This window comes from Podarcis gaigeae, assembly GCF_964106915.1.
Source record: "Podarcis gaigeae genome assembly, chromosome: 2".
Taxonomy (NCBI): domain Eukaryota; kingdom Metazoa; phylum Chordata; class Lepidosauria; order Squamata; family Lacertidae; genus Podarcis; species Podarcis gaigeae.
The window spans coordinates 79,937,988-79,950,673 of NC_139679.1; the positions used below are offsets into that span (position 1 = coordinate 79,937,988).

General features: G+C 38.6%; 1 protein-coding gene across 13 annotated transcripts in view; it reads right to left on the reverse strand.

Moving 5' to 3' along the window:
* The window catches only part of IQSEC1 (IQ motif and Sec7 domain ArfGEF 1), a 315,470-nt gene that overhangs the window by 177,361 nt on the left and 125,423 nt on the right, over nucleotides 1-12,686 (reverse strand). Inside the window, exon 1 of one of the 13 annotated variants that reach the window (XM_083726907.1) lies at nucleotides 7,625-7,645. The exons of the other annotated variants lie outside the window; for them this stretch is intronic. Coding sequence (XP_083583033.1) covers nucleotides 7,625-7,629 — 5 coding nt within the window. The 5' untranslated portion in view covers nucleotides 7,630-7,645. Of the gene's footprint in view, nucleotides 1-7,624; nucleotides 7,646-12,686 lie in introns of those variants that run through there. 13 annotated transcript variants of the gene reach the window in all.

Consider the following 12,686-nt stretch of genomic DNA (forward strand, 5'->3'; position numbering starts at 1 on the left):
ACACACTTTCAGTTTACTTTTAACATCTCTTCAGTGATTGACATATTTACCAAGGTTCAATTTTTTTCAGAGATACTAGTTTTTTATCAAAATGTGCAAAAACAAAAAACAAACCACCACACCCCAAAAACCCAAAACACCCTCAAGTGACATATATAATTGAAATAATCAGTGAAGAGGCTATATTTAGCTAACAGAGAAAGAGGAGGGTTTAGTGTGCCCAGTTCTGCCACACTGGGCGCTGAGCCTAGGTAGTGTTGCAGCTATGACATAGTGAACTGAGCAGAATGGAAGGCAAGAGGTGGAGGAGCACTAAATTTTGGCCTTGCACAGGGTGCTGCTGAAATCTGAAAAACCAAAGTCCGCCTGACAGAGAAACTGCTTTCTCCACTAATGTCTCCACCAAATCTGAACGTAGCTGTTGTGTCCCTGAATCCGGTGCCCTACTGATTTGTCAATACTGTCTGCTGCAAAGTACCTCACAAAAAAAATCTGTTGCTGTTTTCTTAACTAGTGAATAAATTCTACTGTATTATGCAGGAAATTAAAGGCCAGGATTAAAGAGCCATTTCAGTATACCCAAGGGCTTATGCATACCCAGAAGCATTTCTGAATGCTTTTCTTTGAACAGCAGCTGCTGTGACCCACATTTTATATTATGAAGTGCTTTTGAAATTCTTCTGTTTCAAAAGCACACTGCCACATAGCATGAGAATGGCCCACTGTCACCAAAAATCACAAAAACAACCTGTAGTACCTTCATTCTGCAGGGACACAGAACTGGTTGATTGTGTATGGGTTTTTCTTTTTGTTTAATCCAAGCCTATCTAATAAATTAAAAAACAAACCCAAAACTCTTACACAGGCTTAATTTATTTAACCTTATGTAAAAATATGAAATGAATTTAGCTCAAGATTTGTGGTATAGGCATGAGAAGGAATAGCAAATGTGGTGCCTTCAGATGTTCCAGACTGCAACTCCCATGATCTCTGACCACTGACCATTCTGGCCAATGGGAGATGTAATCCTAAATACATGGAGAGCCCCACATGGGCTATCACTGCTCTAATGACTCAACAAACATTTTTACTGGGTCAAAATTATTTTCCCATAGTTTCTCATACCTGTGTTGCTTACGTATAAAGTCTGGTATTATGACTTCACAGTAGCTTCTGTAAATTTAAATTTAAAGTGTGCATAATCTCTGCCTATTTGCAGATACAGCAGTGACCCAACATATGAAAGTCTGCCATTCCTTAAATTTTCCATTCATACCTCCAGGTTAAGTTTTGGTGTAAGATCAACACTAGACTCAATGACAATGAAACCAGTGAACATATCTAAAACAGGTCTGTAATTTTCATAAATTGTAACAGATGACGAAGCATTCACTAGACTAGAGGAACTGTCATGGCTCTGAAGAAAAAAATTATATTCTATTCTAACTATATTCAGTGTTACTGGGACTATTTTTTTGAAAAGGGAACAGAGCAATAACAGGTAAGACTAATGGTAGCTATCTTCTTCTTCTTCTTCTTCTTCTTCTTCTTCTTCTTCTTCTTCTTCTTCGTCTTCTTTTTTTTTTGCATTTTAGAGACTTGCAAACACACAACAGAAATTACAATCTCAACCAGAAATGCTGAACCACTCTGTGGATGTTTTGGAACTCACAGCATCAGAGCTCCCTCTAGCTTCCATACGCAGGTATCCTTGTGGAATGCAAGTTGCATTATTTTTTAGAATGGAAGTTGTTCTTGATTAGCCTATTTATAGCTCTTTCAAATCCGATTGCAGAAAGAGGCACATTTTGAATTACTATGACTCACATACTGTTGCATTTTTATAGTTTTGACAAGGCTGACAAGATTGAATGCTAAATGCTAAACACTGCTGTTTGTTAAAAGCAAGAATGTATTATGACTCACCATGCATTAATCATAAGTTTGGTGTGTAGGCACCACTATCTTTTTAATTAAAAAAAACAACAGTGAATGAAACAAAATGCACAACAGCTTACATTCTGGAAATGCATAAGCCACATTATGAACCACTGACTCCAGCTGCAGAAGTAGCCTTGTGGAATCAAAGCTAAAACAAGTGGCAAACTCACTTGTGGAGCAGACAGTCCCAAGTCTACAGCAAGTCCTGAGGTTGTTATGCAAGGACTGAGCCTGTGTACCATGCAGGCTAAAGCATAAAGGGGGGGAACAGAAGAGTAGCCAGCCAGATTAGCAAATCTCAACACCAATCAGCCAGAACAAGCCCAAGGGATCTTCCTTGACTTCTGTAACATGCGCCTTCCAGGTGAACGTGCCTACAGATTTAAGAAACTCAGCTGTTTTACTTCTGCTACTAGTTACAGGCCTTTCATTAGTCTTTCATGTCTCTTGCTTCCTTACCTCTCAACTACTGCCCTTTCTCCAGGTCCAGGAGACCTTAAGAGCAAACATTTCGCAGGGCTTCACAGATTCATGCCATCCTGCATCTGAGTTGCAGTCTTTTTACTGTAATCTTTCTGCCTATTTGAATAACAGATTCCCAATCAGGTTGCATGTTGAAGTCACTTTTGCATCTCTTAAAGATTCTGCAGCCTATATATATATATATTATTAAATAGTGATTGCAGGAAGTGATGAGAAGGGTGTACGCCCACAAAGCACGGTAACGGAAGTAGGTCACCCCAGTGCAGACATCTCCCAGCTGAGCAAATGATAAGCCATGGTGCCCAAGTTCAGGGAATAAAAGAGCCAAGACTGGAATTAATGCCCTTGCCAGCACAGCACCTCACAATGTAAGGAAGGCGAAAGGGGGAAAAGACAACTGTATAGTCCAAGACCAAAATTAATCTACATTTACTTGAAACAAATATGTTTCTGCAATTCATTTCATGTGTTGTTTTATATTTCCTCAGCAAGGACTTAGAAAATAATGCAAAATAAATATACTCAATTTAAGACTACAGTAAAAAAAAAATATTAACCACCAACCATCGTTAAGTTGACATTTTCACTAGCATATGCTTATTTCATTTGAAAAACAGCTTTCATTATTTTGTCAAAAGTCCATCTGGGAACATGCACTTATTCTGATTATTATTATTATTATTATTATTATTACAATTTATGTAAAACTGTAGGTTTTGAACTGCTTTCTGTTCCATTGAATGGGAAGTAAAACATCCATTATTATAGGTCATGAACTTTTCAGCTACTGGTAAGTATCTCAAGGAAGTAAATGATTATAAAACATTCTGGCAAAAGCTAAAGTTTACATGTCCTGGGGCTGACCCACATTGCAGAGCTGTATCCCGCTAGAAATATGTGGCCAGATTTCCAAGTTTTCCCAGTGATAAAGTGCCAAATTGAGTCTTTTTGTTCAAGCCATTCTCTACAAGTTATTATAAACTTATTTTGCAGGAGCTACACATGATTGAGATTGGCAAAGGGAACATTATTTTCATCCTCCCAACTTTCTTTTTTAAAAATGTGCATGTTAAGTACGTTTGTTGAAAGATCCATTCATGCACAGTAGAAAATACAGCCTGTGCTGCCAGATATGGAAGTTTAAACAAGTTCAGTGGACAGGATGACTCCCCCTCTCCCCAGCAGTGTTTTTCTATTCTATTTTATAAAGTAATTCCTTTGCCTGCTTACATCTCAACATGTTAATGAGGGGATAAATCTGCCTGCTCCAGTGCTGAAGAAGAACAAGATATACAAGTATGTTTCAAAAGGAAAATGGGATATCCGGCTTCCACTGTAGTACTGAACGTCAGCTTTTCTGACACACAAAAATGTTGTTTCAAAGACCTTACGGATGCAAAGGATTTCACACACCAAGAACGTACAAGTCCAAAGGCTGCCTTCTTAATTGGAAAGCTTAAAAAGGAACAGACCACAGCCACAGCTGGTAGCAAAGATCCAACTTGTGTTGCCCTTCACAAAAAGCAAAAAAAAAAAAAAAAAAAGAGAGAGAGAGAGAGAGGAAAAAACCTCAAACTTAATTGTAACGGTGGCCAGGCTAATCAGCATCCTTTTTATTAATCTTGCAAACTGGCACCCAAAATGAATGCTTTGAACTTCGTTACACAGAATAGGCCCTTCTATTTTTGCCTTTACACGCACAAACAAAATTATAATTAGATTAAAAGATTCCAGACATCTCAGTGGGTGAGAAAAGGAGTAATTACAGTGCTATACATCACTACACTGAGGGCAGGGATAATTATTATTTTTGTTTGTGAAAAAGGAAAAGCAAGTCACAACAACATAAATTCTCACCCTCTGTGAGGTATTCCTTCCTAAATAAAGTAAAAGGCTAATAATTCCAGCAAAATCCAGACATTTACACAATGATACTGCATTATCCTTATCAGAACTTATATTGCTGCATCCCGTCTTATTGCTCAACATCTTATATTAAAAGAATATTATACAGATGGAATCGCATGAAGATTGCACTTAATATTTGTGGATTGACAGGGTAGGCACAACACATATATACATTTTGCTTTTTTTGCTCTTAAAACTGCCTCCCTTAGTATGAAAGTTACTACTGGATTAATGCCAAGGAATACCAAAAAGGGAGTATAAGATAAAGGACAGCATTATATTAGATAAAAAGAAAGGAGTTAAAAATATAAAAGGTTAGCAAATGCTTAGCATAATAAAATGCAACCAGTCAGTTTGGCTGCACTGAACGATTTTTTCTCCCATGTGGATCGTGCTTTACATTGACCTTCAAAGCAATTTCCACATTCGTCAAGTACCCATGTGGGCTTCCACACAACACAGAAATATAATTATTTTATCCCAACAATGTCAGGTTTGATCTTCCCATTGAAATGGTGTGGGTCCATTAGTGTCATATATACACAATGCATATTCCCTCAGAAGCACACTTAACAGATATTCAGCTAACAGTCAAAGGCACGAAAGTCCTCTTAAACACTGAGGAAATATGGTTCTCACAGATACAATTGAAATCTTATAAAATCTGATGTTTAAAAACCAAGGTAAGATAAATAGCAGCCCCAGATCCCAAAATTGAAAAATTCAGGCTCATTTCTAAATTGCAGATTGGACAGTATTGCAAAAGCCCTGAACAAGAATGTTCTGAAATGCTGGGAGGGAGGGAGGGAGGCCAAGAGAGAGAGAGAGAGAGAAAGAGAGAGAGAGAGAGAGAATGAAATTTATTTAAAGGCTTACTAATTATCATTAGAACATAAACTGAAAAAAGTCATTGGGACTGTATGCAACAAAACTGTACAAAAGTCAGGTTTATGGTACTTTTTATTTTAGTTTTAAAAAATGTGAGATTTACATATTGGTTTACATTCTATGGCCGTTCAAAATAACATAAGAACATATAAAGAGGGTTGTGAAAACGTGTAGTAGAAAATGCTGGGTGGAAATGATTAGGCAGCCATATACCCTTCTGAACATATCTGAATTCGCTGCAAACCAGAACCTTTAGTGTATCCATGCAAGTTAGTTTCAGTTCCATACACACCAGCCAGAGAAAGAAGAGGGAGTGGAATGTACAGATGTGGAACTCTGACTGCACAGTTTAGCGACTCAGAACTTCTCTGTTATCTTGAAGATGGACTACTAGACCCAGAAGGTGGACAACAGAACTGGTGTAGAACATTATCTTCCCTGCCAAGGAGGGGGAAAAAGAGATAGAGGGACAGAATCATAAAGGGACATTGTTAGGAAAACAAAGTATTTAAGAATAATATAGCCCTTTTGTAAACAATACAGAAAGGAAATTTCAGCCTCAATTCATTTGGATTCCTAGACAGTGTCAGTGTTAGCAACTGCACCTTTCACTGGAAACATGCTTTACTTATTTTGCCCCCGCTTTAAAAGACTTTTGCTTAATAAGTTCAAAAAATAAATTTCATTTAGGACTTTTCCAAGTACACCTACTGGACTATGTTCCATCAAGAATTGCTACTTACAAATATGGCTGTACTCTCTTTAAAAAAACCCCTACACAGGTAAGAACTCTGCTTCCAAAGTCTCCTGAGTTGCCAGCATCATGAATAATGCTACAAACCAGGTCTAACACTCAAATTGCAAAAGCAATGTGGAATACCTCCATCTGTAAAGCTACACTTTTAACCTATGGTGGGAGGAAGCTGAAGGAAGTACCTTCATCAGTATGACCAACAGTGGCCATCTCCTTTAATTAAATAGCTAGCTAAAGAAGAATAACGGAAAGGAATAGGAAGGAGAAAGAAAATACAAAAATCTAGAGCCAAACACTATCACTCATTGTATTTGCCAGGTATTGCTATATAATACCAAATGTGTTGCAAAGTTTTTCCCCCTCTCTGGATCATAGACATAAAAATTTGCTTTAAAACATGGTTTGCTGCACAGCTTTGGCAATGGGATGTTTGCTGATTGAGAAACAAGTGAAAAGTCTAACTGGGTACCTCAGAGCCATCCATGCAGCTTCCTAATTTGGCTTAGTGCAAATGAACAAAAATGCAATTTTCTGGAGAGGAAACTGTGGCTGCTTTGGTCTTTCTTTGTTTTTGGATGCTGCGCTTGGTGAAGCTATAGTTTAGCTCTCTCTAGACAAACTACAAACTGTAACCAAAGTTTGTCCTATAGATTACAACTTGTGGCTTGTCTGGAGTGAGCTAAACAATGTGTCTGGGTTTGGATGACAAACTAGTCAAACCATGGTTCAGTGTAGCACATCAGCGAAATGCTTGGGAATGAACAAAGGCCACTACAATCTCCTCTCTGGGATCCTGCACATTATTCCATCACACTAAACCAATGTATCCCTGCTTACCCATTCACTGCAAATTCTAGTCAGATTATAGACTTATAAAAATGGTTAATGTATATGTATAATAGAATAAAATAATTATAATCCATACATTTTTTGCTCTAACATATAGGGGAAAACTTAGGATTTAGTATATCTTCTCCAAGTCAAGGCCTAGACATCCCAAATGTCAACCCAATTCCATCAGAAGTTGTTCATATTCATGATCCTTTCATTCTTACCATTGTATCTTCCATCCTGCAAATATATCGTAGAAGAACAGCTGACTGTCCATGGGAATGCATATTATTGTGAGAAAGCAGGAATGAGAATAAAAATATGCAGGGTAGGGTGAGTAGGAAAAGGATAATCATGCCCATGCAGCTTTGAGAATAGATTTTGAAAAAATGCACTGAACAAGCTTAGATCATTGCCCATCATATATAGGTTCTTCGGTCCTACAGATAACCCATCAATAGCACTTGTTCCCTCCTAGTAATTTCAGATCCCTTGTTTATATAATCAGGTCATGCACAAATCCGATTGAGTGCAGAACTAAATATGGTCACAGGTATTTTTTCCCAGTGGTCCCAGTAATTCACCACAGTAATGCAGGACTCTGCCTACTAATATTTAAAAGGTGAATATAAATGTTGAACAACATTGCTTGCCATGAGGATAAGCAATATGGTTGACCAAATAACTTTTTTTTTTGCTGCTGCTGCTTTGAAAACAGAACTTTGCTAAAATGCTACTCACCATGATTTGTGAAAACAAAACAAAAAATTGCAATTAATTTCAAAATAAGGAAAAAAAGTGTCAGAATAATGATTTTACCTCATAGAGGTGTTGAACAAACATTATGCAGGTAGGTACTGCAAGAAAATGAAGGGATTTCTTTGGTACTATAACATCCTTTGCAATATCTTTTTGCTTTCACAGGCATCACTGGGGGGAAAAGAAGAGAGAAAGTCTCCAGTTTCAAGATGCTCAGATAACGTGTTGAGAAATGGACATGAGAATTCAGAAGGATCAGTAATGTAAACAAGGAATGCTTGGCATGATTAGGATGGAAGCTGTCAAATCATTCCATGCGCATCAAAATTGAAATAAATCCACATATACTAAATATGATATCATGTCAAACAAAACAAGGATTTGGGGAAGTTTATTTATTTATAAGATGTCTAATGGCGTAAAAGTGAATGTCTTCTATTTGTATGTTTTGATTATATGCAACCTTCCTTCCTTTGTGTAATGCATTCTCCAAAGCCTTTACAGAGGGCAGCTGCCTCCCTGAGCAGTGTGGGCTGTGTCCTAGGAAGCTACAGTGGGGAGTGGGGAATTGCCTCAGTTCAGGCATTCTTCCACAACACAAACTGCTCTATTTAGGAAGGCCTTTGACTGTCTGGAGATGTTTCTGAAGGGGAGATGAAAGGTTGTTTGCATGAGCAGCCTTCTGCTGGCACAGTCTTTGGAACTCATCCCAAACATATGGTGGAAGAAGAAACATAACACTTAGAATGAGGAGATAAACAACAAGGATGGCTTGTTGCTACATGGCACATTATTATATTGAGATAATTGCACTGATTTATTTTATTTATTTCATAAAATTTATGCACCACTTGATTGTAAAAAAACAACAACCCTCAAAGCAGTTTACAAAAACAAGACATTGATTTTGCAACTAAAGTTATTTGTTTTATCTATATTCTGTCTTCTTTCCATCATGGGTCTTAAAATTAGTGCACATGGGGCTGCCTGGTAGTCTTCCATTGAAGCACGGACCATGCTCACACTTGCTTAGCTTCAGCAAAGTGACCACATCATGCAGCCCTGGACCTGGGAAGTTAACATGGTGCCCTACAGATGTTGCTGGATCCCAAATTCCAACACTTACTTATTTTACACACACACACACACACACACACACACACACTAAAACATATGATGCATAATAAAAATGCACACATTATTCTTGCCAGCAACATCTGGAGGGCATTATGTTGGCTACTTGCCTTTGACCAGGCCCTTCTCTCCCCAGTATAGTTTGATCAATGTAGAAGTAAGTAAGGAAAGTGTTTGAGTTTTCTTTTATGTTACAAACATACATTCATTCCTTATTAATTATTTAAAAATGATGCATAATCTGCCTGCTAGGGAAAAAGTGAAGCAGTGACTGAAATGTCCATCAATTAGCTACCTGCAGCATCAGTATATTCAAGAAGGGGAGGCACAGTTTTAGTGGCTTTCTATGTGCATGTATCCCAGTAGGAATAACACAATGCCTTGCATTTATTTGTACCGATTAGGGACTACAAAAATAAAACAAAATCCATGAATTGATGCTTTGTATTAGATTTCAAAATTTATTTGGAAAATAACCCAAAGGCATCAATCTAAAAATAAACTATAAATGAAGGCATGTGACTACTAATTTCAAGACTAGGGATGGCTTTTGGTAAGTTGCCAAACAGACACTTAACTGGAAAAGAGGTGTGTGCAACAGTGTCACACAAAATGTCTTAAGATATTGCTGCTGGTACTGAAGAGTTGCAGATGACAGGGGTGGAGAACCTCAGGCCACAGTGTGTGTGTCAATGCAGTTTTCCAGGCCTCTCTATCTGACCCTTGGAACTCTCCACAGGACACACACCCCTCAATGGCCCTCCTCCACACCCTCCTGTTATTCCCCCCTGGCTGGTATGAGTTCTTGAAATGTAATAATGCCTCCTGCTTGCCTGCGTAGAGAGATGCACATGTAGAAGCTTATGACTTGTGTGGTGGGACTGTACAAAATGAGAGGCACATCACCTGCTGCCCCATCCACTTGCAAGTGGCCCAGAAGTCTGTCCACTCCTATATTATGAGAACCTATCAAATCTAAAAGCACGTTATGTTAACTATTTGAAGAAAGAAGTCAAGCCTGAGGACTGTACAAATTAGAATAAAGGACTGGATTTCCAATACAGAAACTACCATTTTGGCTGCGTAGTCATAGAGGTTTAGGAAGAAAGGATTTTATACTTTGAAAGAGTACTTTGGGATGTTCCTTAAAAAAATTAAAGGAGTACTTTTAAGGATCAAAATGAGCACCAATTGAGCATGGATGAACTCAATCTAACTCAATCCAATATCATTTATAGGAGAATGGAATGGAATAATAAAAAGTGACTGCATTTTTTTCAGGATTTGTTGTAGTGAAAACAATGCTGGCATTGTTCACACACCCTAAAGATCTTTGTTAAACTACCTATAGACAAAAGGCTTTTGTCACCATTATTTGTTACATATTTATTATATGTGTTAATAAGTTCATTAACGAATTAGTTAATTTCATCATGAAATTAACTTTTAAAGGATCGTGGAATTGCAATGCTGCAATCCTAAAGTGATTCTGAACTGTATTGTATGCACTGAAGCCCAGCTCAGCAAAGCACTGCAAAAGGTCATTTAAGGGTGTTTTTAAATTGTTCCAGCTAAACAAGTTTCCTCAGCTACTGCAATACCACTATTTGGCTACAGCAATCCTGCATCTTGTGACCTGTTAAGGTGAAAGCAGACCACCAGTGTTTACAACCTTTTTTTTTTTTTTTTTTTTTTTTTTTTTTGCCCAGGCAAACAGCAGAACTAGGACATTTATTGAGCTCCTAGTAGTAGCAGACTGCCTTATAGAACTGGTCACAAGACCTGCACACGCATTCTATAGCAAAGATTAAGATATACTCGAAAACAAATGGGGAAAACCTATTTCATGTATCATTGGCTTGGGCAAGCTGGATTAACAATACTGGGAGCACATACAAGTGGATAGCACATTCACTGATTCCAAAATGCTTATATTTATGATGGAAGAAAACCAAACATAAGGCAAAACAAAGGAAAAATGCTTCAATGATGGAAAAGAAATATGCAATACATGAACTATGTGGGAAACACACAATTATGAAAGCAACAAACGTATGCATATCCATTTACAGACTTAGGTTTCACTGCTGATTATCTTTTTTTACTAGCACAAGGTGAGCACAACCCTTTTTCAGCCCCATATTTACAATATTTTACACAAATGTTATCCATGAGCTGGCAAATTATAAATAATTTAACTCACTTTTACTGATGAAATAATGAAAAATTAGGTGTCCATTTTTAACAGCCCTAAATATGCATTTTATCTTGTACTGTGTAAATATCCCATATAAAGTCGGTCATCAGGAACTGCAAAATCTATGTAGGATACAAGCATCTCCAATCACTTATCCAGATACGTGTGTGATGAAAGCCACCAACTAATATGGTTTTTATATGTAATGGATTTAGAAAGGAAAATAAAAGGACGTTAATTTACTGCTCAACCAAAGGCTGGTGGGCTCTAGCTTTTGTGTGCCTACTTTGCATCAGGAATAGGGGAACATCTAGGGGTTCGAAAAGGTCAGTATATATGGGGCTTCTGCAGAGGAAGGGAGGGATTTGGAGCACATAGCTTTAAGTGGAAACCTGCCTGCCCTCAAACAAACCTTGCACACCTACTTAAAGACTGAAGCAGCCAGAGGACCAAACACACTGCTGACTGTTCTAATCTAGTTTAATCCAGAGTGGAGTCAAAAATTCCCCACCCTACTTTGCAGGTTCAAACTGTGGGAGGCATTTTGGTGGGTTTCATGGTGCAGAGCAAAGCATGAATTGTTTCAGAAAAGGGTAAAGAAAACACCTTTTCTCCTGCTCTTTTTTTAATTTAAAAAGAACCAACATGCTGTAGCAGCAAAGGGTCTTTCCTCCCCCTATCCCCATTTATTTGCATTGTCAAAGAATCTTAGGCTCGAAGAGTTGGAAGAAACCCTGAGGACCATCTAGTCCAACAAGCTGCTCTCAACTAAAGCATCTGTGACAGATGGCCATCCTACCTCTGCTTAAAAACCTCCAATGAAGGAAAGGCCATCACCTTCCGTGTGAGTCTGTTCCACTGTCAAACAGCTCTTACCGTCAGAAAGTTCTTCCTGATGTTTAGTTGGAATCTCCTTGCTTGTAACTTGAAGCCATTGGTTTGGGTGAACAGGGAAATGCAGAGCTCTTTATGCTGCCTTGTTCTTCCCACCAGAATGCCAGTTGAGTGCATGCTAGTGTGATCATTTGGCACAATGTAATTACCCACTTTCCTCTGGATTCCATTCTGTGTATCAATTGACAAAGCAAGCCCTAATAGCTAGGGCTCATACAGCTCTGCATTGCAAAGCACTGTTATGGGAAACCGCTTGCAGCCCAGCCATTAGGACTTGCTTTGCAAGGGAGAACTTGTTGCTTCTGCCTTTGGGACAGAACAACCTGCAGCCTGTGGACTGCATGAGGCCTGTTGCCTCAGTCCATGGTCTCCAGCATTTCTCATACCTTGTCTCTGATCAAGTACCATTGTTGCCACAAGGCACACAGGTCTTGTACATGTGTTATCTGAGATCCAACAACAGAACACTATGGCTAGAACACTGTAGGAGCCACAATCTATAGTTTGGCATCCAAACTCTATGGGGAAGTGCCATAGCTCACTGAGAGAGCATCTGCTTTCCAGGTTCAATCCGTTGCTTCCTGTGTGAAATACTGCATGAAATCCCGGAGAGCCACTGCCAGTTAGTGTAGATAGAACTGAACTAAATGGATGGTCTGGCTCTGTATAAGGCAACTTCCTATGTTCTAACATGCCTGGTAGCACCTCTTCTCCTATTGCTGCAATGAGAGCAGCACTAGGCCAAAGACAAGGTAAGGGAGATTCCACAGTTGCATCAAAGCTGATTGAGGCTAAATGGGGTGGGCTGAGGAAGAGAGGTGGTCTGTGCAGAGGAGCACCCCCCCCCCCAAGAATGTGATGCCAAGTGAAACTATATTCCTGCTTTAGAGACTATAG